The sequence below is a fragment of the Colletotrichum costaricense genome (genome assembly GCF_030867565.1).
Source record: "Colletotrichum costaricense strain IMI 309622 chromosome Unknown Scaffold_3.1, whole genome shotgun sequence".
NCBI classification, from domain to species: Eukaryota; Fungi; Ascomycota; class Sordariomycetes; order Glomerellales; family Glomerellaceae; genus Colletotrichum; species Colletotrichum costaricense.
The window spans coordinates 3,305,995-3,333,806 of NW_026848232.1; the positions used below are offsets into that span (position 1 = coordinate 3,305,995).

General features: G+C 52.2%; 6 protein-coding genes across 6 annotated transcripts; 3 read left to right on the plus strand and 3 right to left on the minus strand.

Annotated features, from left to right (window-relative positions):
• Window positions 1-809: 809 nt before the first annotated feature.
• CCOS01_03952 (uncharacterized protein) lies at window positions 810-2,413 on the minus strand (the record flags this gene model as incomplete). Its single annotated transcript, XM_060452135.1, has 2 exons — window positions 810-1,145; window positions 1,232-2,413. The coding sequence occupies 2 exons, from the start codon at window positions 2,411-2,413 to the stop codon at window positions 810-812; spliced, it is 1,518 nt and encodes a 505-aa protein (XP_060318400.1).
• An 804-nt stretch (window positions 2,414-3,217) lies between these two features.
• On the minus strand, window positions 3,218-4,329 carry CCOS01_03953 (uncharacterized protein; the record flags this gene model as incomplete). Its single annotated transcript, XM_060452136.1, has 2 exons — window positions 3,218-4,260; window positions 4,320-4,329. The coding sequence occupies 2 exons, from the start codon at window positions 4,327-4,329 to the stop codon at window positions 3,218-3,220; spliced, it is 1,053 nt and encodes a 350-aa protein (XP_060318401.1).
• Window positions 4,330-4,818: 489 nt separating this feature from the next.
• Window positions 4,819-6,583, plus strand: CCOS01_03954 (uncharacterized protein; the record flags this gene model as incomplete). The annotated part of the gene is made up of 5 exons (XM_060452137.1): window positions 4,819-4,949; window positions 5,290-5,423; window positions 5,508-5,920; window positions 5,981-6,464; window positions 6,531-6,583. 5 exons carry the CDS (start codon window positions 4,819-4,821, stop codon window positions 6,581-6,583), a joined length of 1,215 nt encoding a protein of 404 aa, XP_060318402.1.
• Window positions 6,584-7,690: 1,107 nt separating this feature from the next.
• CCOS01_03955 (2-isopropylmalate synthase) lies at window positions 7,691-9,645 on the plus strand (the record flags this gene model as incomplete). Its single annotated transcript, XM_060452138.1, has 3 exons — window positions 7,691-7,891; window positions 7,950-9,488; window positions 9,544-9,645. Coding segments are annotated over 3 exons (1,842 nt in total), but the record flags the coding sequence as incomplete, so codon positions are not given.
• A 505-nt stretch (window positions 9,646-10,150) lies between these two features.
• Window positions 10,151-12,138, minus strand: CCOS01_03956 (MFS transporter; the record flags this gene model as incomplete). The annotated part of the gene is made up of 5 exons (XM_060452139.1): window positions 10,151-10,897; window positions 10,965-11,478; window positions 11,547-11,747; window positions 11,817-11,902; window positions 12,019-12,138. The coding sequence occupies 5 exons, from the start codon at window positions 12,136-12,138 to the stop codon at window positions 10,151-10,153; spliced, it is 1,668 nt and encodes a 555-aa protein (XP_060318404.1).
• Window positions 12,139-13,563: 1,425 nt separating this feature from the next.
• CCOS01_03957 (uncharacterized protein) lies at window positions 13,564-27,795 on the plus strand (the record flags this gene model as incomplete). The annotated part of the gene is made up of 2 exons (XM_060452140.1): window positions 13,564-14,091; window positions 14,146-27,795. 2 exons carry the CDS (start codon window positions 13,564-13,566, stop codon window positions 27,793-27,795), a joined length of 14,178 nt encoding a protein of 4,725 aa, XP_060318405.1.
• Window positions 27,796-27,812: the final 17 nt, after the last annotated feature.

Below are 27,812 nucleotides of genomic sequence, written 5' to 3' on the forward strand. Positions count from 1 at the left end.
AATGCAGTCAAGCGCTGAACTTGCAGGAAGCTGCAGAAATATTTCTTAACCGCATCAGACACACCAGAGACAGACAGGCCTCAAGACGGGCCGCAGCGGGCAGGAACACTATGAATATCGGCAGCACGTCATGGAGTAAAGCCCGTCCTTCCGTGACACTATTCAACAACCTGGGTCTCTCGAAATCCTCCTGCACCTTAAACTTTCGCCAAGGCAGTGTCGGTGCTACCGAGGCTGAGGCGTTTGTATCCACACCGCCGGCGAGTCCCACAAGCTTCCAGGGGAAGGGGGAAGGATTCTCGCATCAAATCCTAGTGCCAGCATAGCGACCCCGGTGCCGAGATCCCGGGGAAAATGCAACGGGAGGGCTCCGCGTGGGATCAACTGCGGACATTATTCCCCGCGCCGAAGCGCGCAAACGGCCGCACCTCCATGCTCGGTCTAGGCATGCCAATACATATAGGGTTTGAACGTTTGATTGTCAGACCACGAAGGAAGCACGTTTCTTTCCTACTGGGGGAAAGCGAGTCAGCCAACGTGTCCAAGATCAGCAGCTCCTTAATAATGCTGAGCCTAGGCGTAACGCTCTCAAACCAGACCCTTTGTGGTCTGCTGGCGATGCAATGTCAAGACACTTTGAGAAAGTTTCTTGGTCGAGCCGTTTACGAATGTTCCCGTTCGTTTTTTGTGGTACTATGCTACTCACTAAAAATGATCCTCCCCCACCGGAACCATTTTCCATGTCCCATTTCTTGACAACCTGTCAGGTCCCGATGCTACCGGTTCATCCGACTAAACATCGGCTCTGCTCATGAAACATCCTGTCTCTTTCGGAAACGGAGTTTACAGTTAAGCCCCTTCGGCAAAGCATCCTGTGTTCCCCATTGTTCCATAATACGACTTGGATCGTCCAATGCAGTCTCGAACGTGAGAAGAACAGCAGATATCAACATCTTCACCTGGAGAGTTGCAAATGCTTTGCCCAGGCATAGACGGGCACCATACCCAAATGGGATGAAAGACCGCTCCAGTCTTAACAAGCCTTCAGGCTTGACGTCTAACCACCGCCTTGGGTTGAATTCCAGCGGCTCGGGAAAGACTGACGGGTCCAGGTGCAACGCAATGGTCGAAGCGGATGCAACGGTCTAGTTTTTACATGGGTAAATGTTAGAACGGCGTGTAGAATACTGGCTTGGGTTCTATGGCAGCGGGAGTGCAACCGGCAACTTACGTATGGGGGAATGTAAACATCGCCGTATCGGGTGCCCTTGGCCAATATACGCTCGGCTCGCCCACTAGAAACTGGATTGATCCGATATGACTCTCTTATGCATGCTTCTAGAATAGGGGCTTTGTCGAGTAACTGCCAGACTGGGAGGCCGTCATCTTCCCGCGGTAGCGCCTCAATCTCAGCTCGAACCTTGGCTTGCCAGTCAGGGTTCCGGCTCAGGTGGTAGACCACATACGTCAAGGCAACAGTGACGGTAGCCTGAGCCGCGTGGAGGTTATCGATCACCTCGCATGCCACGTAGTCATCAAAAATATCACGACCAGCAAGTCGGAGATCTTGAATGAGGCGAATAAGCGACCAGTCAGACGATGACTTTGGATCAGAAAGTGAGTAAGCCAGGCGCTGCATGGCCCAAACATCGAGGTCTCGCTCCGCCGAGAGGAATTTGGATGAGCCAGTGTACATGGAAACGGCCTTTTCCATTATGTTGTGGGCGAAAGGTAGATTGAACTTGAGAGAGTTCCACATCTCGGTGTTCTTGAGCCTGGCAAGAATGTCGCGATCTGTGTAGTCTCCTTGCACAGCATGAGAGCAGTGCCTTGGTCCGTAAACCAACGCGGTGATGTTGTCCCATGCGTAGTGGTTGATGACGGGAAATACATCGATGATTTGCTCGAGCTTGGAATGTCTTTCAAGTGTCTCTCGGACTCCAAGCGCCTTTTGCCGGAGAGGCTGTTGTATCTCTGACTTGTAGATGGAGGTTGCCTGGTAGAACGCCGAAGACAATCCTCTCTTCGCCTTGTGCTCTTCATACGGCTTCTCGGCAAATATTGACCGCTCTCCGTGATAAATGAAGTGGTCAAAGTAATCGCTCTTGGGGTTCCTCTTGGAACTGCTGTAAAGGTCTCGCATAGCCGTAACGTCGGAGATTGACACTTCTCCTGGTGCAATAAGCACGAAAGGGCCATATTTCCGATGCCATTTTGCGATGGCCTGAGGCCTTTGACGAATCAATTCGAACAATGCAACATAGTGATGAGAAATTCGGCATGGCCAGGGGCCTGGAATATGCCGGTATTTTGCCACTCGCCATAGTACGAAAGCGAGACCGGAAATAGTCAGGACTAAGGCAAATAAGCCGATATAGCGAGAAAAGATCTGGAAATTGATAATATTGGTCATGGTGCTCGTATCAAAAAGGCTAGGAGGATAGGAGTTGTTGTCTCTGTAGGATGCTCATCCATAGATTTTTGTTTGAACAGGAACGTGGCTGACGAATACTTGTAGGCGCCATCTATCCCTCCTCCAGAGGATTTCACTAGCCGTGACGATCGTCTTTGTCGATTGCAGCCTCCATGATGCTGTTTACTACAGATGGTGTGACAGTACAGGCATGTTGTATGGGCCCCAAACGTCCGCTGACTTTGCATTGCGAGCGGAGACTCGCATAAGCGACTCCTGATGTTGGTGATAATTCGTCAGACGGCAGGGCTTGTGGCTATGGCAGTTGTTTTCATGAGGTTACGTCGGAGGTTTTCCGCGTTACCGCAAGAAACATTGTACCCAACATAGCTGGGACGGACGCATCATTGCGCTGCAAAAACTACCTTAAGAACGAATTTCTCGGCATCTTAAGTAACGCATGAAGGTTGTATCAGCTAGATACTTGAGTACTTGTTATTCTGCAAATACCTGTTAGATACAGCAATCTCGGAGACTACGATTTAGGAAGATTGGCCTCAGACAATCTTCACGATACATTAGGTGCAGAAGATGGGCGCCACGATAAGTCTTGCTATGATGGATCATATTCCTATAGAATTAAAAAGACTTATACTCATAATTGACACCGATCCTGTTGCCTCAAGATCACTTGACAAGCAATAGTAATCTGATACTCAAATGATCGTATTTAGCATGTGGGCATGAAGACGAAGGTCTATCTCGTGTACGGCATTATGTTATGGGAACGAGGTCTACCTTGCACTAATTACCCTTTTGCTCCACATATGACCTTGCTGCTGTCTCGTATGTGACGAATTCCACCTGTGATCCCCAGCTTTTCAGCCAGAGTAGCACATCCTCGATGGCTCCTGCGATATGTGCCATGCCTGAGGTATCAGGATGGAGGACCAAGGGGAAGACGAAGTCACCGGGACCATTTCCGTCAGCGCCATGGCTCCACAACCAGGTAAAGCGGTCTTTCCACATCTTCTCGATCGTCTGAACCGACACAAAGCCGTGAGAATTCTCGACGTTGGGCCAAAACTGGAGGGGGGTCATGTCTTCCATGTACCAGTTGGCAGGGATTTCAACAATGCCGGTAGATTGCGGCTGGACAGAGGGCTGCATCCATGTATGTGCTGGCTTAGAATAGTCGACTGGGGTGAGAGAAAAGCCTCGGTCGAGAGGGTACAACTGTGAGTCGTGGCCGCTGAGTGAGGTGTCATAAAGAAACCCCTTTTTCTCCAATAGAGAAATCGTCTCATGGCGGATTCGGTACAAAGGAGCTCGGAATCCGACAGGGCGCTTCCCAGTCAAAGACTCGGCAAGGGCAATACACTTGTCCAGGACATCTTCCTCTTGCTTCGTATCAAGCTTGGTGCAGTCTTCGTGGCAATAGCCATGAAGTGCAATCTCCGCGCCTGAGTCTACGATACATTTCGTCTCCGCTGGGAACGTTTCCATAGAGTGACCTGGTATGAACCATGTTACCTTGTCGGAGACGCCGATACGGTGAAAGAGACCCAGAAGGCGGCCTACGCCAACTCGGCCTGCGAAGATGCCCGATGAGAAGTCGGCTAGGCAGTTGTTGGGATGCTGCCCTGTGCCCATCCAGCCCGACACCGCATCAAAGTCGACTGACACAAGTATTTGAACACGGCGACGGGCCTCAGAAATTGGTCGAGGGATCCTGGCGAGAGCCGTAGTCAGCTGCAGCTGCCCAACGAGATCCTGGAATGCAACAGCTGTCTTCGGATTTTCGTCGACAGGTGTGATCCGAACGCGGACGCCCCCGATTTCAACGACTTGATGAGCAGTCAGTTACAGGCATCGGGATAAAGGCGGGTCGATCTGGATTCCATACCATGTTCCATCTTCAGATTGCTTGACAGAGAATTTGTCCGGAGATCTCTTGACAAAGTATGGTTGAGATTGACTACGGCCTATGCGGTGATCAAATGAGTGATGACCAGCTGGGGTTGGAATTGGAGTTTGCAATCTGCACGATCGTGTGTACCTCTCCTCGTGTCTGCTCTTGAGAGTTCTGACCCAGTTATAGTAATTCTTATTGATAAGATAATGCACGATAAGGACTAAGAATATGCGGTGTCGTTGCTGTCTCTACATGATTATTGGACCCCTCTTGGAGATCTGATTAAACTTAACTCAGGCTCTCCCAAAAACTCAACTAGTGGAGCTCTGAGGGCCTCATTGATGCCAGCGACACCCCGCACTTTGTCAGCATCATGACCATGTTTCGTCCTGCACTGTCTCAAGAATCTAGAATATGGAGAGCATGGATGGAAGTAGGTAAAGTTTATGCAGGTTTTATCCAGTGACTGTCGTTGGGTGTCTTGGTCATTATGACGTCGCTTATGCGCTCTCTGCGACCCAGCATGGATGATTATGACCTTGCATATGAAGGGAGGCGGTCAATGCGTGTTCTGAGGCAACGTCCTCTCTACCTGAGTCCATCGTGGAATCTGAATGTGGGGTTGAACGCTGGCTCATATCATCAACCGACATCGCGGAAAATACTGGATTCAAGAGGTATGAGGATCTACGACTGAGTTATACGTATCTTAGTGTAAGGAAAGTGATTCTTGTTCAAAGACTAGACTACCACGATGGCTTCAACATTTTCAGTTGAGAAGGCTAGGGCTCAGTTCCCAGCTTTGGCAAAAAACCAGATCTTTGGCGACAACGCTGGTGGAAGTCAAGTGCTTGGCACAGTCGCAAAGAGGTAAGAAAGAGCCGGTCAAACATAATTCTCTTGGGGATCAGGCACGGTGGGCAACACTGAAGCTACCTCATTTACTGACATCAAAGAACAGCATCTCGGAATATCTCGTGAACAACAACGTGCAACTGGGGGCAAGCTACAAAACCTCCAAGATCTCAACGGAGACTTTCGACAAGGCGTACAAAGTTGCCGCCGATTACGTTAATGCCGATGTCGGTGAAATCGGTAAGGGTCACCCATCACCCCACGCCCAGATTCAAAGGGAAGGGCCCAACTACCATGGTCACATGTACTTACACTCCGTATTAGTAATTGCACCATCAACAACTCAAGCTTTCCGTAACCTTGCAGCAGCTCTAAAGTTGAAGGCTGGTGATGAAGTTATTCTTTCCGAAGTTGACCATGAGTCTAACATTGACCCTTGGCTCCACTATGCAACTCTCGCGGGCGCAACGGTGAAGTGGTGGGCGCCTTCTGATCACTCAAACCCCAAACTCGATGTGGTGGCACTTCGGAACCTCTTGACACCGAAGACTCGTTTTGTAGCTTGTACACACGCCAGTAACATCCTGGGAAGCATTCATGATATCAAGGCATTTGCAGATGTTGTGCACGAAGTCCCGGGGGCCCTGCTCTGTGTCGACGGGGTTGCTTATGCGCCGCACCGTGCGATTGATGTAAAGGAGATTGGGGCTGATTTCTATGCGTTTTCATGGTACAAGGTAAGCGATTCTATGAGGAAACCACCTGTGCGGGATAAACTGACTGTGTACAACTCAAAGGTATACGGTCCGCACATATCTTTGCTATACGGATCCTTCAAGGCACAGGAGCAGCTCCAGTCACTCGGACACTACTTCAATCCGTCTGGAACTTTGATGGACAAGCTTGAGCTGGCTGCGGCTAGCTACGAGCTCACACAAGCGGTCATGCCGCTGGTGGCATATTTCGGGGATAACCCAAAGCAGACCTGGGCTGAGTTTGCTCAGCACGAAGAAGTCTTGCAGAAGCATCTTCTCGAGTTTCTGAAGTCGCGGCCTGATGTATCCATTCGAGGCGACGTTTCTTCTGCAGCTTCAACCCGGGTTCCCACTGTGAGTTTTACCGTAAAGGGAAAATCATCTCAAAGCGTCGTAGAGGGAGTCGAGGCCCAATCCATTGCTGGGATTCGGTGGGGTCATTTCTTCTCAAAGCGGCTGGCCGAGAAAATCCTCGGTCTCGGCGAAGATGGCGTTGTCCGAGTGAGTTTGGTGCACTACAACACCGGTGAGTTACGGTCTTCAACCCTTCTGGATGATCCAGAGAGCTGACCTGTCTTCTCGTATTTAGTAGAGGAGATTGACGTGATTATCGAGGCTCTGAAGAAGGTTCTTGGAACTTCATGAGAAATTATCTGTAGACATAACGATGTGGGTAGAGAAAACTAGGGTGCGAAACGTTATTCTATTGTAGTGTTTGAAGTTGCTTTGATTTGAGTTTTAAGGAATCAGTTGGTTTGAGTCTTCTAGCACCTTGTCTGAACCCAGCGATCCATGGTGGAAGATAAGCATAATCTAAACTAAATGTATCCAAACCTTGGCAAAGTAGGTGCTACTTACTTTGATCATCTCACCCGGCAAACCTGCTTCATTTTGAGCCCGCACTAGATCAAGTCGATCTCAGTAGACATGAAGTTGCAACATAGGTACATGAACTCAGTAATGGAGATCATGTGGTGTAAAGAAGCATTACCGTTTACGGATCAATCTTCCAAATTCTTTGGTATCCAATTCCTGGACGCCGAAACCCGCTAGATCACGATTGAGCGGAAGAAAAATAGAGAAAAAGAGGTGGTTGTATGCGTATTTCCTCGAGGCTTGAAGATGCGTAGAATTCGATAAAAGCGCTTTTTGCTACCTGGTCAGCATTTCTGACTTCCATGTCTGTGTCTTGCACCGACCGACGTTGAATGTGTGAGCCAAACATGAAATTCGGTTTCTAAAACTGACAACAGGTGCGTCTGACTTCCCGTCCTGATCCGGGGACGGGGGCTTGCTGACCGATGGTATTCCCAACATGTCAATTGACGCGCTGGGAACCTAGTCGTTTGGACCCCTTGAAGTTGGGCCGAGACTTGGGCCCCTGTTGCAAACACAGACCAAGCATGAAGACCGCTGTGTCACTGCCACGTTGCCGCCCCAGGTAAAAGCCCACGTTATGCAATGTCATAGCTGCATAGTCAAGAACTTTCTTTTCCTTTGGTAAGAAGCTCGGATGATAGACCCGCGTCTAGAACATAGGGCATTTCCCGCCAGATTAAGCTGATTGATACATATACCTTCAAGTGCCAGTGGGACCAAATAAACATCCAGGGTGTGAGCATCTCAACTGATAATCTGATTAACAACCTATAACATCATTAGTCATATTGTGCTGTGATTTGTCGTGTTAACTCCATTTTCAATCCTCCGAAGATTACAACCGGTCAAGATGTACGTGCTCCCCAATTGCAGCGCATTCCCTTTGCCATCCGTAATAGCTGGCTTACTTACAGCTATTGCAAAAATAGGCTTCCCGACCCACACACTAAGTACACAGGATTCCAGCAAATCCACAATCCAAACCGAAAATGGCCCAACCAGGTTTTGACGAAGCCTCCAGTCTGGCTTTCAACTGATTTGCGCGATGGCAACCAATCTCTCATCAACCCTTTGGTAAGTTTAACGCATGTATTTGGCAATCAAACCTATGGGAGGCTAATTTTCTTCATAGACCATTGAGCAAAAGTGGGAATATTTCCAGATGCTCGTTGAAATTGGTTACACCGAAATCGAAGTATGCTTTCCGGCCGCATCCCAAGTCGAGTTCGATTTTACGAGACGTCTGATTGAGACGCCCAACATCGTCCCTGACACTGTACGCCTGCGGGGTCTTTCTCCTACGCGAGAAGATTTCTTGGCTCGCACCGTCGCCGCTCTCCGTGGCGCCAAAAGAGCGTCCGTTTGCACTTATATCTGCGTCAGTGACAAGCAGCTCAAATACCAGGGCTTCACACGAGAGAGAGCACTCGAGCAGGCTGTTAGATCTGTTCGATATCTGCGATCTATTACCAAAGATGACCCGGAATCGGCGGCTGTAACGGACTGGACCATGGCTTTTGGCCTCGAGTCCTACAACGAAGCCGACCACGATTACGCTGTGCAGATCACTGAGGCTGTGAGAGAGGCCTGGGAGCCTACTGTGGAGGACCCTTTGGTCGTGGTTTTGGCCACTAGTACCGAGGTTGCTACTCCCAACGTGTTTGCAGACCAAGTCGAGACCTTCCGAGCCTCTCTGTCTGACCCCGAAAAGATTTCTATCTCAATTCACACCCATAACGACCGTGGATGTGGTGTTGCTGCAGCTGAATTGGGCATGCTTGCAGGTGCTGACATGGTCGAGGGATGTCTGTTCGGCAACGGAGAGCGCGCTGGCAATGTTGATCTCGTCACCCTGGCCCTTAACTTGTACTCGCGCGGCATCCATCCCGGTCTCGACTTTTCAAAACTTTACGAGATTAAGAGAAAGTATGAGAAGCTCACTGGTTTGATCGTGTCTCAGCGTATGCCTTATACTGGTGAGTTTGCGCTTCAAGCATTCAGTGGCAGCCATCAAAATATCATCCGAAAGGGTATTGCGCAACGAGTCGAGGCCGCCGAGAAGGGAATTAGGCCGATTTGGGACATTCCATACCTCCCTCTCGATCCAGAAGACTTGGGCATTCCTCTGGACACAATCATTCGGGTTAACTCACAAAGCGGCAAGGCTGCTGCGACCTGGATTCTCAACAGGCGTTGGGGCCTTGACATACCCGTCGAGCTTCAGATCAACTTTGGAGGCCGAGTCCAGATGATGTGCGAGGCCCTTGCGCGAGAGATCTCCCACCAGGAGGTTATCAACCTCTTCATTGCCAGCTACGCACTTATGCCAAGTGAGAAGTACGATAGTGCCTCCAACATCGGCAACATTTCTGTTACTAGCGATGGCACATTGCAAACTGTTGTCGGAATGATCAATCCTGCCGACAGCTTCGCCATTCGTATCGATGGAACTGGACCTGACATTGCCTCCGCCGTTGTTAGGGGCTTGCACTTCATGAAGGACGTTAACGCCATGGCCAAAATTCATCATACCCAGCAGCTGTCTGAGCGGTTCGATGGGAAGTACTGCGTCCTGGCAACCTGCGTGGAGGAGGATAAGACCACATGGGGATACTTCATCGATGAAAACGAGGAGAATGCCCAGGCAATGGCGGTTGTTTCGGCGTCATTGGTAAGTTATTCTCTACTTCGTCTTTGTCTTTTTCTATCACTAACATCAGTTATAGCACATGTACCGTCGCAAATTGTCAACCCTGCCGCTCAAGAAGCAAAACACTATGGCCAAAATCGCAGCCTCAAGTGTAACCCAGACAGCGGCAACAGCTTAAGCGCTTTGAAAGGTTTAATAATGAGGAAGTTGAAATCCTGCACGGATGTACTGGTAAATAAAGTGCTTGCCTGTAAATAAAGATGAATGTCATAAAGTCACGACCTGAACAATGAGCTAGTAATCTTGGAAGCGTGTGCGTTTGGTGATTCTCGTAACGGTTCGGGATGAAACGGGGGATTAAGGTACTAAGTTAACTGAAAGCTCTCGGATATGATCACTTTGAAAGGACTCATAGTCGTCAGTTCATATGTCATGTTACAAATGCCAGCAATGTGCGATTTTGGGCAATAGACCTCGTCGGATAACTCTGCGGATAATTGAGAGAAATGATACGTATTTAACGGAATGAACGTGGATCGAGCCAGTTCGCCAAGTGAAATGAAATCTCATGAACAAATAATCAAACCACCAGACCTAAGCGTGCATATTTGGCAACAAACTGCATAAAACAACAGACCCAAGGTGCTCCTTGTACACTATGGCCGTCCACAATGATTTACGTATTAAACTTTATCCTTCTCAACGATAGTTTCCGTGGTTGTTTCGGTGTTTTCTCTGTCCTCAGGCTCGGTCACTCCAGTCCCGGCTGATGTGACTGGCGAAGGCTCACAGGTTTCTGCGTCTTTTGGCTTCTTTTCCAAGATCCTCGTCCACTTGACCAAAAGTGATGCAATTGTCATGGCAATACCAGCCGCCAAAGCCATGTAAAACACTTGAACAATTGAAAGGTTGTAAAGTTCGAGAACTTTTGGTAGCAATGATGGATCAACGATGTGGCGAAGCTCGGTCGCGCCACTTCGGATGATCTTGTCTACGTCGACGCCTTGTACTGGACGAAGGTTACCTTGAAGCTTGTTGAGAAAGACCGCCTGCGCAATGGCAAGACTGATCGCACTGCCCACCATGCTGCTGAAGAGCATCATTGAGATGGCAGTTGGTGATAGCTTGGTCTCGACAGCGTTGTGGGCCACAACAATGGGCTGCTGAGACGCCAAAGCAGCGAAACCGGCCAGTGCCGAGATCCCCATGATACGGGAGTCAGTGCTGTCCATGGTAATGGTGCTGAAAAGACCAGATACGATGGCCGTAAGAGTACCACCGAGAAGCATAACAGGGTTCGCGCGACCGATGGTGTTCGCCAGAAGGCCACCTGCCATCACACCAACAGCGGAGCAAGCGTTTAGGGGTAAAAGCAGGATGCCAGAGCGTGCGGCTGAGTAGCCTTTGATGACTTGGTTCCAGAGCGGTATCTGCGGTGTGTTAAAATCTGGCTCATAGCAGGTGTGAGGGACACCACTCGATGAAGATTGTACTCACGTAGTAGTCAAACAAAGCCATAGCCATACCAGCCGTGACAGCAAAAGCTGCGGCGAAAGAGATGCTGCGGTTCTTGAACAGTGTTAGGGGAATGACAGCGGCCTCGCCCTTTCGGTGCTCCCAGAATACGAGCGCCACGAGGAGAGCGAATCCCACTGTCAACATGCTGATAGATTGCGCGCTGTTCCATGCGAACGTGTTCCCTCCAGACTGAACGACGAACAAAATGAGAGCAATGGCCGGAGTTAAGATGAGAATGCCGATGCCGTCAATCAACTTTAGCTCTTGGAAAATCGTCTTCCAAGGCTTCCGATGGGTCCTGAGCAAGAAGAAAACGACTGCACCAGCCACTGTTCCCATGGGTACATTTATCAGGAAGCACCATCTCCATGATGCGTTATCCGTCAGGGCACCACCAATGAGAGGACCAGTAATCTGGCCGACCAACTCCATAGCACCCAAGACTCCGATCATGAGTGGGAGACGGGCAGGTGGTAGAATTTCGGTTACGAGTCTGGCATCAGGACAGGCTAGTCAGCGAAGGATGTTCTGAGCATTATGTTGAAGAACACTTTGACGTACACTAGTGAGGTTGATACAACTCCAGAACAGCCTAGGCCAGAAAACGCCCTACCAACGATACACATTGTAGATGTGTTCGCTAGTCCGGCAAGCAGACAACCGAGCTCGAACAGGAAGATTCCTGCAATGTAGACATGTTTGTGAGGGACTACTCGGTTAAGGGCGCCAAAGACAAGTTGAGACGCTGCTGCTGCCAAAAAGCTGAGCCGTATCTGTCAGTTCGTGGGCGAGACTGAGTTGGGTGCATCAAAAACGCATTCAAACACATACTAGGCAGATCCAAGCCAACCAACATCACCAAGACTTCCAAGATCGGTCGTAATTTCAGGAGTTGCTACGCCCACAATTGTGCCATCCTGTATTTCGTCATACGTTAGCGAGTTTTCACTTGAGTATTCACAAGAAGAGTGGTATGCAATGCCATCTACACCCATTTCGTAGGTTCGGCTAGAAGAAAACTCCTTGTACTCACCATGCCAATCAGTCCAACAGTGAGGGACAAGGCAATGCACACCGCTAGTGCAGAGAGAGGTATTCCGAAACATGTTCGCTCTGGTGTCTCCAGTGAATCAGTATCTTTCGCGCTCGTCATCGTGCCGATTGCTGTGAGCGAGTGTTTTGGTTGTGATGTGGTAAAAGAGTGATATGAGTTTAGGCAGCCACTTTGAAGGGATTGAACTGGAGTAGGTTGATGGCAATTCGTTGAGACAAATGCAACATGGAAGTGGAAAGTTGGCACCGGTCCCGTGGCAACGGATGTCTTGTCTTAGAACTCCAGATATGACGGTGGGACGGGGTCAAACTTAGAGTCATTCAAGGATACATAAGAGGCCCAGATGACACCCTGACAAATGGCATGTCGTGCTCGCTCCCGTGTTCTTGAAGCACCAGCCGGATCCCGACTAAACCGCACGTGCGGATACGAGTGTTCCAGGTTTGAAGTGTGGCAACGTTCCTTCGCCCTGAAAGCCTGAGACTGTCGGCATGGCTCAAATCTCCGTGGCCACTGGCGGACTCTCAAGGTCAAGTTGGAGTTATTCAGCCCAACTTCGGCTCTGCATTGCTGCCGCGCGGGCCGCATATAGATTCGATGTACGGAGTAATTCCTCTCACACCTCCCGTGCAGGATTTAGGAACCCTTGGTATTCCGATTGTTTGGTCTGGGTCAGCAACATCTGCAGTTGCGTGATGACCCGGCTTACCCGTGGTGGTACTGCTCTTACCACATTAGCCCTAGGTTTCCGGAAATGATATCTTGCAGCAATCTAAATTCCCCGTCGGGCTCGTCCTGCGTTTGAGCCACGCCGCAGCCAGGGAATATTGCTGACCTTGCAGCTTGGCCCCACGATCCGGATCCGTCTACGGCCCCACTTCGCTTACGAAGAATCCGGAATCCTAACGAGTTTTTCGGCTGAGGTTCGTCTGATCATAGGAACAGGACCGGGGTAACCTCCGCAGAGGCTCACTCTCGCGTCGAAGCCGAATAAAGCGGAACCTTGCAGTCATGTCAAGCTAGGTCGACGGGCGATGTGACCCTGCTTTTCGGCGAAAAGTGCGATGTCTCCTATTCGCTGATATGTATGAACGCACCACATAACATAAGTCTGGGACCCAAGGTGGAACTCGTGGTGACATGCCGGAGATTGAAACAAGGTCACGACTCACGATCCATACTGGCTTACTGAGCTTGTGTAGGAAGCTGGAGTCACTGGAGCTCCGAATGCGACTGTTGTCGATTCCTTCCAAACCCTCGCGTTTGTGCACAATGATGACTGCACTGCTTGTCGAAAGGATCAGTCTACCGTCTTAAGGTTTGGGCAGGGTCATTCACGTTGCCCTTTTGGGCTTTGAGCAACAGTGGCCGACAGCCAAGACTCCCTGGTAACACGCTCTTTAATTTCCATCAACACCGAGCGTTGTTTTGGCAGTGTCAGCGTTTGTGATATGACAAGAGAAGACGATACTGACTAGGGGTGGGGGAAGGAACGGAAGTTTCAATCACTCAGATAATTACTGCATGAAGCCACTTCACCATGAGCCTGAATCCGTGGTACTACGATATTCTTCGCTGAACCTCGTTTTTCGACTCTACCAGTCCATCTGTCCTAATACGACTAATCAACAATCCTTCGGTAGGCTGTATCATCAAATTACTTTTTACCATACAAAAATGAAGTCTACTTCGAAAAAGCTCGTGGTCTCATCACAAGCCCTTCGAGAAGCCTGCTCCAGGCTCAATTTACAGCCCAACTCCTTTCTCAAAACTGCATGGGCAATCGCAAGCCACGTGCACACAGACTCCGACAATGTGAATCTGGCAAATCTGCATCAGAGTGATAGTCATGAAGATGGCCTCTATGTCACGATGCGCAATCTCCACAGTGGTCCTGATCCCGTCACGGTCGGCGCCGTCTTACATCAAGTGAGCCAATCCACAGTAGCGGAAGATGCTGGTGTTTCTTTGAGACTCAGCGATTGTCCTACCCGGTTTCTCGTCACAGTGGATGAGCCACCTTCGTCAATCGCCCATATTGCTCCTGAGGAGGTGAGTAGAATTGAGAGACGCCATGTTGACACTACATCACTAACCACTTTCCAGCTTTTCTACACACTTGTGCTGTCTGATCAAGAATCAAATCAGTGCCACATCAATGTCTCCGGTGCAGCACATGAGCAAAAGATGGAGGCTGTGGTAGCCACTTTCCGAATCATCTGCCATCAACTGCTCAGTCCCAGCATTAGCTTGGATTTGGGGATCGACCAGATTGACCTGTTGCCTTTCCATGAAATAGCGCAGCTCTCCAGGTGGAATAACAACATTCAATCAGACAGTCAAGAGTGCATTCACACCGTTGTCACTGCTCATGCATTCCATCGCCCAAGAGACTTAGCGCTCTGTGCTTGGGATGGTAGCTTCACCTACGCCGAGTTAGACTACTACTCCGAAGCTGTGGCCCGCCACTTTGTTGCCAAGGGATGGGGTCAAGGCGCCTTCATCATCTCCAAGATGCTGAAATCGCGATGGAGCATGGTTGCCATGCTCGCTATTCTAAAAGCTGGCTGCGTCTTTGTCCCTGTGGATCCTCGAGCTCCCGCAGAACGTGTGGCTGCAATTGCTAATGAGGTCTCGGCCAAGTGCCTCATCACCAACTTTGTCGACGAGACTCTGCCAGACTTTGGGGATGATATCGAAATCATGGGAAACCTCCCACAAATAGCTGAGATCAGCATTACCGACGCGGAGCCACTCCCTCAGGTGGCCGCAACCGCTCTCGCAACTGCATTTTTTACTTCTGGAAGTACGGGAGTCCCCAAGGGCGTCCTGCACGAGCATCAAGCCATTTGCAACGGCATCAGAGACGTTCTTCGACCCTTTCACATTGACCAACACACCCGATGCTTGCAGTTTGCTTCTCCCGCCTTTGATGTCACAATGTCAGAGACTCTGACGATCCTTTACGCTGGAGGATGCGTATGCATTCCCAACGGCCAGGAGGTTGTTAATGACATCAACGCTAGCATGGCGAAGCTTCAAGTCACGCATGCATTCCTCACACCGACTGTCGCCGCGCAGGTCGAGCCGACAATCGCTTCCTCTCTTAGATATCTCATCGTTGGAGGTGAACCTCTGCGGAAGTCGGAGGTGATTTCGCTGAGTCCGAAGTTGAATCTCATCAACACTTATGGCGGCACTGAGATGGGCATCTGGGAGACCTCTACACTCTCATTAACACACGAGAGTGACAGTCGGAATGTGGGCCACACCGTAGGTGCCAAGATCTGGATTGTCCACCCTCACAATCACGATATCCTTCTTCCCATTGGTATGCCCGGCGAGGTTCTTGTCGAAAGCATTGCACTTGCCAGAGGCTACTACCGACCGGTCGACAGACGAGCATTCATCGACGAGCCCAAATGGCGTGGCAGATTCCCGAACCGTAACACGGCTCGGTTCTATCTCTCAGGAGACCTGGGACAGTATGAAGCTGACGGAACTCTGATGCTACTCGGTCGAAAAGACACTCAAGTGAAACTGAGAGGTCATCGTATCGAGCTGGGCGAAGTTGAACACCACCTTGGCAAGAGTCTTCCCGGCCAAGAACCCGTTGCTGAAGTCGTCAAGGACTTGGCATCATCCAAGGGCTCAACTACTCTGGTGGCCTTTGTTGTGTTCCCCGGATCTGGAGGGGAACAGCCCAGCGAACAGCAACTCGCTGCCGCGGCAGAAGCTAAGACGCGAGTCACAGTTGAGCTCTCCCGTTTGTTGCCCGCCTACATGATTCCAGCTGTTCTCATACCCATTCCCTCCGTACCTTTGACGGTATCTGGGAAGACCGACCGTCGCGTGCTCAGACTGTTGGCGCAGCGACTGTCGTCGAGCCAACTGTCAATCCTTCATGGTGCTCAAGGGGCTGTCCAAGCACTGGAGACTGAGGCTGAGCACCGATTGCAATCAGTCTGGTCTTCGACCCTCGACATTGATCCCACCTTAATCGGAAAGAATACCTCCTTTTTCGAGCTCGGCGCAGACTCCATCGCTGCAATGAAAGCGGCCAGCGCGGCTAGAGCTATTGGTTTGCCGTTGGGCCTGTCAGACTTCTTCAGGTACCCAAAGCTTTCCGATCTAGCCAAATTTGCATCAGAAGTATCGACTGGAGCGGCTGAGAAGCAGGTGGCGCCATTCTCACTTGTCCCGCTTGATGCTGCTTTGGAGTTACGCCGGGAAGCTGCTCAGCAATGTAACACCTCTCCCGCGGACGTCGAAGACCTCTACCCATGCACACCCCTGCAAGAAGGCCTGATCTCACTTTCATCCAAGCATGACACCTCAGAGGCGTACATCAGCAGGAAGGTTTTCAACCTGCCCAACCATATCAACATGTTCCAATTCGAGGAGGCATGGAACATCACGGCCCTCGCACATCCCATTCTCCGTACCAGACTTGTCAACACCGCGGACCAAGGGATGCTCCAGGCTGTGGTCAGAGGTCCTTTGTCTTGGAACTTCGGGAACGATCTGGATGCGTATTTGGCCGGAGACGCGCAACAGCCGATGACTTTCGGCACGCCACTCTGCCGATATGCCTTGATCGACGTGGACTCGGGGGCACAGAGGAGCTCAGTCTTCGTCTGGACTATTCACCATTCCATTTATGACGGATTGTCAATGTCCATCATCCAAGACGCTTTCTGGAGGGCGTACAGCGGTCAGAATGTTGCCCCTTCTCCCCCTTTCGGTAACTTCATCAAGTTCGTCAACAGCATCGATACCAATGCTTCGCAGACTTTCTGGAAATCCTATCTCGATGGGCCAGACTTGTCATTCTTCCCGCCAGTCCCATCCTCCATCTCTACGCCAAAGCCTGACTCGACCGTGGTACGCGAATTTCCCTGGACTTGGAAGCCGACGAATGGTCTCAATGCATCTACGCTCTTGAAAACGGCGTGGGCTATAGTTGCGGGCAGGTATTCCGGCTCTCGGGACGTCATCTTTGGAAACACTTTGAGTGGCAGGAATACCCCGGTAACTATTCCAGGTCTCGACGTTATCACCGGGCCGACCATCGCGACCGTTCCAATTCGCATTCGCTGGGAGCCGAAGATGACAATCATGGAGCTCCTTGAGGCCGTCCAACGTCAAGAGTCCGACATGCGGCGTTTTGAGCAAACCGGCCTACAAAATATCTCGCGCATCAGCTCGGATGCTCGAGGGGCATGCCAGTTCTCTTGTCTCTTCTTGGTACAGCCTCCTCCCACTGCCGACCAAGCTAGACTGGAAGAAGTCTTTGGAGTCGAGAATCGCGACAAGTCATCAGAATACGACGACCATCCTTTATCGATCGAGTGCGAAATGGGTAAGCATCAACTACGCGTCATTGCCACCTTCGACAGCCGTGTTCTGCATGAGGAGCGACTAGAGAGAATCGTCACTCTTTTCCAGCAGACGGTCTTGTACCTGAGCAGCAATTCCCAGTCCCAGGTTTCCTCTCTGAACCTGGTCACAGATGCAGACATTTATCAGATCCAGGAGTGGAACGCAATACCGCCAACGGTTGTCAGGAGGCAGGCTCATGACTTGTTTCGCCACCAAGCTAGGCTGCGTTCGACTCACACTGCTATAAGCTCTTGGGACGGTGTGATGACTTACGCTCAGCTCGATAGTGCGTCGGATCGCCTTGCGGGTCATCTCCATGCCCTCGGTGTTGGGCCGGATGTCTTGGTCCCCATCTGCTTCGAGAAGTCCATCTGGGCTGTCGTTGCGATGCTGGGTGTTTTGAAGGCTGGTGGCGCTTTTGCTGTTGTCGAGCCCTCTCATCCTCTCGACAGGAAAGAGGTCATTGTTCGGCAGCTCGGCGCCAAGGTTGCTGTCGTGGCGCCATCGACTGAGTCACTGTTCCCATCGGGCTGTGTAAACACTCTTGTCGTCTGTGACGCTTCTATATTAAAGCTGCCACTGCCCAAGAGGCCCTTATCGAATGGCAGCCCAGACAACGCTATGTATGTCATCTTCACATCTGGATCGACGGGCACTCCAAAGGGGTGTGTGACGGAGCATTGGGCCTTCTGCTCCGCCATGTACGAGTTTGGCCGTGACAGCGGGTTACGATCCGACGGACAGGTTCTGCAATTCGCTTCCTACAGCTTCGATACCAGCTCGGAAGAGATCTTCTGTACCCTCTTTGCAGGTGCTACCCTCCACATTCCTTCGGAAGCATCACGAATCAACGACCTGGCCGGTGAGATCCGTCGGACCAAGACCAACTGGGCAGAGCTCAACCCTAAGGTTGCTTCACTTCTCACTCCTGAAGAAGTTCCTTCCCTCAAGACCATCATCCTTGGAGGTGATCGATCTCACGGAAGTGATGTCAGCCGATGGCCTGAGAGCACCAACCTCCTCAACTCATATGGTTGTACGGAGGCATCTGTCACATCTACCCTTATTCCTCTCAACAGACGCAGCAACGAGGAGCCTCCCATCGGCAAAGGCGTGGGCTGCAACCTTTGGGTCGTTGATCCGGATAATCATGACATGCTCGTTCCTGTCGGTGCGCCGGGCGAGCTTCTGATCGAGGGGCCGGGCCTTGCTCGTGGCTATCTCGGGGATCCCGAGCGCACCGCGAAGTCATTCATCTTCGACCCGGCTTGGTCCAAAGACGGATCGGGAAGACGGCGTCGCTTCTACAAGACTGGTGATCTTGTGCACGCCAATGACGAGGGTGCTGTTTTCTACCATGGTCGCAAAGATACGCAGATCAAACTCCGAGGTCAGCGCGTCGAGCTTGGTGAAATCGAGCATCAACTGGCTCAGGCACTGCCAGAGTTCGATGTATCTGCCGAGATCGCCACAATGCAGGCCAACAGCCAGGCTCCAGACACACTCGTCGGGTTCATCGTCTTCCCCAACGACGAGGAGCAATCTGCCGAAGTCACTACATGTCTTGATGCTACGACTGTGGAGAAGCTAGTCACCATCAGACCCAAGCTCATCGCAAATCTCTCACGCTCTCTGCCAGCTTACATGGTCCCAACTCTGTTTGTTCCCATGAACAGAATGCCCTTGACAATCTCAGCCAAGGCAGATCGCCGAAAGCTTCGTGCACTTGCGCAAGGACTGAGCCCTGAAGACCTTGCCCTCTTGCAGGGAACCTCGGATGTCAAGGAGCAGCCGCAGTCCCAAGCTGAAGTCAACATGCAGACGGTCTGGGCTAGAGTTCTCGGCGTCAAGGCTGAGACCATTGGTCTCGACGACAACTTCTTCCGAATTGGCGGAGATTCAATCACTGCCATGAAGATGGTCCCCGCTGCACGTCAATTCGGTCTTCACATCTCTGTTGCCCACGTTTTCCGCGCTCCTATCTTGAGGGATCTGGCTTCTCAAGCTGCCGCGAGTGGCCAACAGTCCCGGATCGAAAAGATTCCTGTTTTCTCTCTCATTAACCAAGGCGAGAAGGAATCAATCATCGTTGAGGTAGCTAAGCAATGTGGTGTACGACCCGAGGAGGTCGAGGATGTCTATCCTTGCACACCTCTTCAGGAGGGACTTATGTCGCTTTCGGCGAAGCAGCATGGATCGTACATCATGCGTCAAGTTTTGGTGCTATCGACTGATATTCGAATGGCCGACTTTCACCAGGCTTGGGAGCAGGTTGTCCAGGCGCACCCGATCTTGCGGACACGGATTGTCAGTATTGGTTCCAACATGTATCAAGCCATCACCACTCGGTCACTCTCCTGGGACACGAGCATCGACCTTGACCACTACATCACCCACGATGACTCTCGCGAGGTCGAATTCGGGGCACCTCTCAGCCGATACGCCATCATCCCCTATTATGACCGATTCTTTTTCGTCTGGACGCTGCACCACTGTATCTATGATGGCTGGTCGCTCCCACTTCTCCTCAGCGACCTCTCCAAGGCATACAACAAGATCTCGCACGGAGACTCGGATATTCCAGGATTCAATGCCTTTATCAAGCATCTGAATGGGTTGGACAAGACCGAATCAGACACCTTCTGGTCATCTTACCTCGAGGGGCCGAGTACCACTTTCCCTGCTTCACTCCTCCCGAACCAGACTGCTCAACCTAGTGCGACGCATGACGAGAGTATGGGCTTCGCTGTCAACGCCATTGATGGCATCACTTCGTCAACCATTCTACGTGCTGCTTGGGCTCTGCTCACGCGAAGCTACACTGGCGATTCGGATGTGGTCTTCGGCATGACAGTCAACGGCCGCAACGCGCCTGTTCCTGGCATCGATCGAATGAGTGGCCCGACCATTGCTACTGTTCCTGTCCGTGTCCGCTGGGATTCGAAGGGAAGCAACACCATCCGTTCCTTGCTCGAGTCAGTGCAGCAAGATGCCACAACTATGATTCCCTTTGAGCAGACAGGCCTGCAACACATTTCTCGTCTCCATGAGGACGCTCAAGCTGCTTGTCAGTTTGGTACCCTTTTCGTTGTCCAACAAGACGACAGTGAGGAAGACGAAGCTGTCGCGAGTATCATGGAGCTCTACGACGCTTCCGAGGACACTTCGGCCCAGTTCACCACCCAGCCATTGTTGGTCGAGTGCGTCATGGGGGCTTCATCAAAGACCGTTACCCTTCGAATGAGTTACGACCCGAAGCTACTGGACTCTTTCCTCGTTTCTGGAATGGCGAAGCAGTTCAGACACATTCTCTCCCAGCTCGTCGAAACTGAGAACCTCGACAAGCCAATCGGTGATCTCCATCTCATCAACCCAGCCGATCATGAGCAGGTCATCAAGTGGAACGAGGGACGAGTCTGCCCCATTCAGAAGACTATGCACGACCTTGTGGGTGCTGCCACCGTGGTCAATGCTACACGCCCTGCCATTAGTGCCTGGGACGGAGAGATGACGTACGCGGAACTTGAGTCGGCATCTTCGCAAGTTGCTGGTCGACTTCGCAGTGTCGGTGTTGGTAGCAGTGGTCAAGGTGAAATGGTATTATTGTGCTTCGAGAAGTCTCGATGGGCCATCGTCTCGGCACTCGCAATCCTCAAGGCTGGCGCGGCTTTTGTTGCTCTTGACCCAGCCCAGCCGAATGACAGACTTGCAACGATCATGAAGCTATCGAAAGCTCGCCTTGTCTTGACTTCCAAGGGCTTAGAGGAGCGCTTGACTCGACTATCCAAGAACACGCCCAATGTTGTATGCACCTCGGAGCTTGTTGCTTTGGCAGACACCGCCGCTCCCTTCGTCAAGCGGCACAGAGCTTCTGGCAGTGATGCCCTCGTCAAGGGAGTCTTCTCGTCGCCTGAAGATCTTGCCTACGTTATCTTCACTTCCGGCAGTACTGGCGTCCCCAAGGGTGTCATGATCAGTCACCGCGCGGCATCTTCGAGTATGATGGCTCATGCTGAGCGATTTGGGGTCGACTCCTCCAGTCGCACGTTACAGTTCTCGTCCCTAACATTTGACGCCTGCATCTTTGAGATCTTTACAACGCTTGCTACCGGCGGCTGTATCTGTATGCCTTCAGATGCTCAACGTGTGGATGATCTCGCAGCAGCTATCAACTCTTACTCCATCAACACCGTTATGCTTACTCCGTCCGTTCTGGCGCTGCTGTCCCCAGAGGACACGCCTTCACTTCGCTCCATCATTTTCATCGCCGAACAAGTCACCGACAATGATATTTCACGCTGGTCTAGCCAATGTCGCATCCAAAATGGGTACGGGCCTACAGAATGTACTGTCGTCTGTGTCGTCAATCCCGATCTTCGGGACGGTGGTCGCATCGGTCACGCTGTTGGTTGTCGTGCCTGGGTCGTCGATGCCGATAACATCGACAAGCTGGTACCGATCGGGTGTGCTGGCGAGCTCCTCATTGAAGGACCCAGTCTTGCCATTGGGTACCTGAACGACGCCGAGCGCACTGCAGAATCTTTCATCTTCAGTCCTGCTTGGGCACTCAGCGATGAGCCTTCGGCAACGCGCCGTTTCTACAGGACGGGTGACTTGGTGCGGCAGACAAGCAATGGCTCCTTCATCTACCTCGGACGTAAGGATACTCAAGTCAAGCTTCGTGGTCAGAGGATCGAGCTTGGCGAGATTGACTTCCACATCCGCCGTGCTCTCCCATCAGCCACTGTACGCTCAGACATTGTTGATCTTCAGCAGCAAAAGGCTGGCAGCGGAACGCTCAAGGCCCTCGCTGCCTTTGTCGTCCTTGAAGGCGTTGACGTGAACATTGAGAGCAATGCTGGTATAAGCGCTGATTCACTCAAACAGGTCGGGGAAGCTGCCTCGACCGCTGTCGCTGAGCTGGCTCGCTCAGTGCCACCCTACATGGTCCCTTCGATCTTCATCCCCATCTCCAAGATGCCTCTCACGGTCTCCGGAAAGACGGATCGGCAAAAGCTCAAGGTCATCGCAGCCAAGATCCCCCACAAGCATCTCGACACCTTGCGAGCCCTTCAGCGCGGAGCAACAGGCGATGGACCTAAGGTTGCACCTCGTAACGATGTTGAAAGGCGCATGCAATCCGCTTGGTCAACCGTTCTCCAGCTGGACCCCGAGAGCATTGGCACCAATGACAGCTTCTTCCGCCTCGGTGGAGACTCCATCTCCGCGATGAAGCTTGTCACAGCTGCGCGATCAGTCGGCATCTCCATCACTGTGTCCGACATCTTCCAGACACCCGTTTTGGCCAATCTTTGCCGGTGCAGTAGCAACGAGAGCGATGAGATTGAGCTCATTACGCCATTTTCTCTCATTCCAGCATACGACACTCTCATGCATCAGGAAGCTGCCCGGCAGTGCGGTGTGGCTCCCGAGGCCCTCGAGGACTTGTATCCTTGCACTCCACTTCAACAAGGTCTCATTTCGCTCTCGGTCAAGGAGGAGGGATCTTACATCGTTCGTGAGATCTTCCGCCTGCGCAGTGTTCGCGTGAGCCGGTTCCAGAAAGCGTGGGAGTACGTCGCAAACATCCACCCCATTCTTCGCACCCAACTCGTGCACCTGGACACCTATGGAACTCTCCAGGCGGTGATCAGCACTAAACAGGCAATGCGATGGCGCACGGCATCCTCTTTGGAGGAGTACCTTGCCCAAGATGAGAAAGAGACAATGGGCCTGGGTACGGCTCTCAGCAGGTACGGTCTTGTGTTGCCGACCAACCCGGCAGATGATGCCATCTTCATCTGGACTGCTCATCACGCCATGTACGATGGTTGGTCGATGCCCATCATCAAGGAAGCGGTTGCCACAGCGTACATGGAAGTGATGCTCCCTGAGGCTCCTGCTTTCAACACATTCATCAAGCACATCCAGGGAGTTGATGCCACCGCTGCTCAGTCATTCTGGAAGTCTTACTTTGACGAAGCAGGCGCTTCTCTTTTCCCCGCCGTCCCTCATGGGTCTTCTCTGGAGTTCCGAGCCGACAGGTCCGAGAAGGTAAATCTGTCGTGGAAGTCACAGCAACGCGATGGGGTTACCGTCTCGACTCTGTTACGTGCGGCATATGCCATCGTCGTTGGGACGTACACCAGTTCCTCTGATGTTGTCTTTGGCACAACATTGAGTGGCCGCAATGTTCCTGTCCCTCGTGTTGAGACTATCGTTGGCCCAACTATCACGACTGTACCAGTCCGCTTGTCCTGGGATGCCAATATGACAGCAGAAGAGCTCCTCCAGAACGCCCAGCGCCAGGCCACGGAGATGATGCCTTTTGAGCAGATGGGTCTGGTCAATATTGCCAAGATCAGCGAGTCGGCCAAGCTATCGTGTCAATTCCAGAGCATCTTCGTCGTCCAGCCTGAGAGAGACGACGATAGCCCTGCTTGCGAGAGTCTCTTTGGTGACCAGCTCAGCAACACCTCCAGAAGCGATGAGGCTGCTTCACCTCAGACTTACCCACTAGGCATTGAAGCGACGGTCGAGAACAATGAGCTTGAATTGTCTGCCACCTATGACAGTCGCATCATTGATCCCCCCGAGATGCGCCGCATCTTGCACCAGATCGGGCATGCCGCCTCACTCCTCGACCAAAACCCCAACGTTCCGATCTCGGCGTTGAACCTGGCTGGCAAGTCAGACTTGTCTCAGATCCAGGCATGGAACGCTCGTGGTCCTCCAGCTGGAGCACGAGAGGCCGTGTATACCATCATCGGTCGCAACCCTTCCTCGGCACCCGCTGTCAGTGCCTGGGATGGCGACTTGTCATATGCCGACTTGACCAGACTCTCCAATGGCTTGGCCCATCGCCTCCGCAGCATGGGAGTTGGCATTGGCGCCGAGACTGTGGTTGCCTTCAGCCACGGGAAGTCTAAATGGATTCCAGTTATCATGCTTGGTATCCTAAAGGCAGGCGGTGCGTTCGTTGCTTTGGATGCGGCTCAGCCTGAAAGCCGTCTCAAGTTCATCGTCGAAGAAGCCAGGATCAGCGTCCTTCTCACTTCACCTGAGCTGGCAAAACTCCCCTCATTAGCAAATCTGCCTGTCACTCCAGTCTTCCCAGCGTCGCTGGAATACTCGACCGAGGAGAAAGAGACCACGCCGCCACCTGCTCACAGTGTCTCTCTACCTGACTCCTTGGCGTATGTTGTCTTCACGTCTGGCAGCACAGGTGTGCCAAAGGGAGTGATGGTGTCTCATTCTGCTACAGCTTCCAGCACTTTGGCTCACGGCTCCGCCATGGGAATCACTTCCGAGAGTCGAGTCTTGCAATTCGCCTCCTACACTTTCGACGCCTCTGTGCTCGAGGTACTTGGCACACTGCTCGCTGGGGCTTGTGTCTGCATTCCATCGCCGGAGGAAGCTTCAGAAGATCTGAATGCAGCAGTCAGGAAGTATGGCGTCGACTTCGCTGCTCTCTCCCCCCGAGTTGCTTCTCTACTTCGTCCCAAGGAGGTCCCGGCTATCAAGGCTATTGCACTGGGTGCTGAGGTTGTGACAAGCTCAGATATTCAGCGATGGGAGGGCCGCCGTGTCAGTAACGGTTATGGCCCGACCGAGTGCACCGTTGTGTGCGTCTTGGAGTCCAACAATCACAAGCCTGGACGCATTGGAAGAGGTGTTGGTTGTATCTGCTGGATTGTGGACCCCGAAGATCCGAACAAGCTGGCACCCGTTGGCGCGCCTGGAGAGCTGCTCATTGAGGGACCTTGTCTTGCTCGCGGGTATCTTCATCAGGAAGAGAAGACCCGCGCCGCCTTCGTGCAGGACCTTGCCTGGACTCGAGCTTTCCCCAATCCTGGCAGTAGGGCCAGACGCTTCTATAAGACCGGCGACATTGTAAGATACGACTCAGATGGTGGCATCTTGTTCATTGGCCGAAAGGACAACCAAGCCAAGCTCAGGGGCCAGCGCATTGAGCTCAGCGAAGTTGAACATCATATGCGTCGCGCTATGCCTGAGTGCCACATCGTCGCCGATATCGTTAGCTTCCCCCAGCAGAAGAACGACTCCATGGCCTTGGTTGCATTTGTCGTTCCTTCGAGCAGTAAGGCGTCGGGCAACTCCCTTGGATCCATGCTCCCACTCGACAGCAAAGCAGTCAAGGCCTTCGCTCAATCTTGGTCGAAGGCAACCGTGGAGATGTCTCACGCAGTGCCGCTGTACATGGTTCCAACGCTCTATATCCCTCTTGACGCAATCCCGCTCACCTCGTCGAGCAAGGTCGATCGCCGCAGGCTACAGGCCATCGTCGCAGATGTTACTGTCGAGCAATTGGAACTTCTTCGTGGCGTTCAAGGTGTCAAAGAAGCTCCTCGCTCTTCTCTAGAGAAGAGCATGGTGTCTGCCTGGGCACAGGTCCTTGGACTTGATACGAGTAAAATTGGCATCCGGGACAGCTTCTTCCGTCTTGGAGGTGATTCCATCACGGCTATGCGCCTCGTGCCAATCTTGGCTGAGGGCGGTCTCACGCTCCGTGTCTCTGATGTCTTCAAGTATCCCGTCTTGACCAGTTTGTGTCGCCATCTCCAAGGGGATGAAGATCGCACAGATGGTTCGTCCTCGACAGATGAGTGGTCAGATCTTGGCGGTAGTCAAGATCTCACCCCAGACGCTGAGCATACTGATGATGGTGAGGCCCTGCAAGTTGCCATCGCCGACATCGCCATTAGTACCGAAGTGTCTTCCATGACACAGACTTCTTCAAGCAGTCCAGCCGAGTATCACATCACACCCGCGTCAGACTTCCAGGCTCTTGCATTCGAGTTCTCTCAGCTCCGAAACCGCGGCTTCGTGAACTACTTCGTACTCCGCTTCCTCGATCGCTTCAGTCATGAACGCATCCGCAACGCTTGCACACAACTGGTTCAGCACCATTCGATCCTTCGCACCAAGCTCAAGCTCGCCAACGGCCGACTCTGGCAGCTTGCTGCTTCGGAATCCTCCTTCCAGCCCGCTTTCGAGTTCTTCCGCGTCACTTCGGATGACGTTGTCTCCTTCACGACACGCTTGATCGAGACTGACGAGGCTCGTCGCTTGGGTTCCGATGAGATTCCTACCAAGTTCTTCATCGTCGAGTCCGCCTCGCAAACCCAACTTGTCATGAGACTTGCTCACACCCACTACGACGGTCTGTCCTTCCCACTTCTCCTTCAGACGCTTTCTCAGGCTCTGAAGCGCAGTGAGCTAGCTCCCGAAGTCTCATTCGCCAAGTTCTCTTCCAGTATCCAGGCTCTTCCTTCTCGACAGTCCTTGTCATACTGGCGACGCCTCCTTGACAACTCGCAAATGACTCCAGTCATTACCCCTGCTGCCATCACCGCCAATGACGGAATTGAGGGTCACATTACTCGACTTGTGACCTTGCCAAATCTTTCTCAGGCCAGCGTGACCTTCGCTAGCGTTCTCAAAGCCGCCTGGGCCATCGTCCTTGCCCAGCACTCGAGTCTATCTGACGTTGTCTTTGGTTGCCTTGTGTCTGGTCGCTTCGCTCCGGTCCCTGGAATCGAGTCTGTGGTGGGACCTTGCGTCAATCTGTCTCCTGTCCGCGTCAACAACATCTTGAAGAATACCAGCACGCGCACTTTCCTGCAAGCCGTCCACGCTCAGCACACCAAGAGCATGGAGCATGAGCACGTTGGATTCCGTCGCATCATCACGGGAGCCACGTCTTGGCCAGCCCGGACCTCCTTCGCGGGCGCGTCCATCGTCCAGCACCAGAATATCCCATTGGCCGCCGAGCTGAACGAGACAACGCCTGACCTGCCTTTTGAATTGAGCGCCAAGGGAGGTACCTCGAATGCTGCTGCTATCTGGATCATCACGACTTCCCGCCCCTCGGAGGGCCTTTTGAGTATTGAGCTTACCCACGCCCTCAATACGATCAACCACAACACCGCCGAAACTCTTCTGCAGGCACTGTGTGTCGCTATTGAGCACTTCGGCCACCACTGGGACTCGGAAGCACCGCTTCCTGACACTCGAAGCCAGAAGACGAGGACGAACAATGCGCCACTCTTGCCGGGCGGCCCATCTGGCAATGACGATGAGTCTGTCGCGTCTTCCGACATGCAGAGTCCTGACGAGCATGCACGTGCCGTCGTCAACCAGGCGTGGAGCTTGCTGCAAAAGGCTCATTCCCGAGACACATCGTCAGAAGAAACCCCTACCTCCATGTTCGAGGTGTGGAATGACAACCTCGTCGCTGTGGCTTTGAAGGGCATATATGAAAGCCTGGACGTGTTCCTCGATCTTGAGCAACTTCTTCAGCATCCGACGAGGGACTCGCAAGCAGGCTTGCTTGCTTCTCTGGGCTTTTGAGATTTTTGCTTGTAATT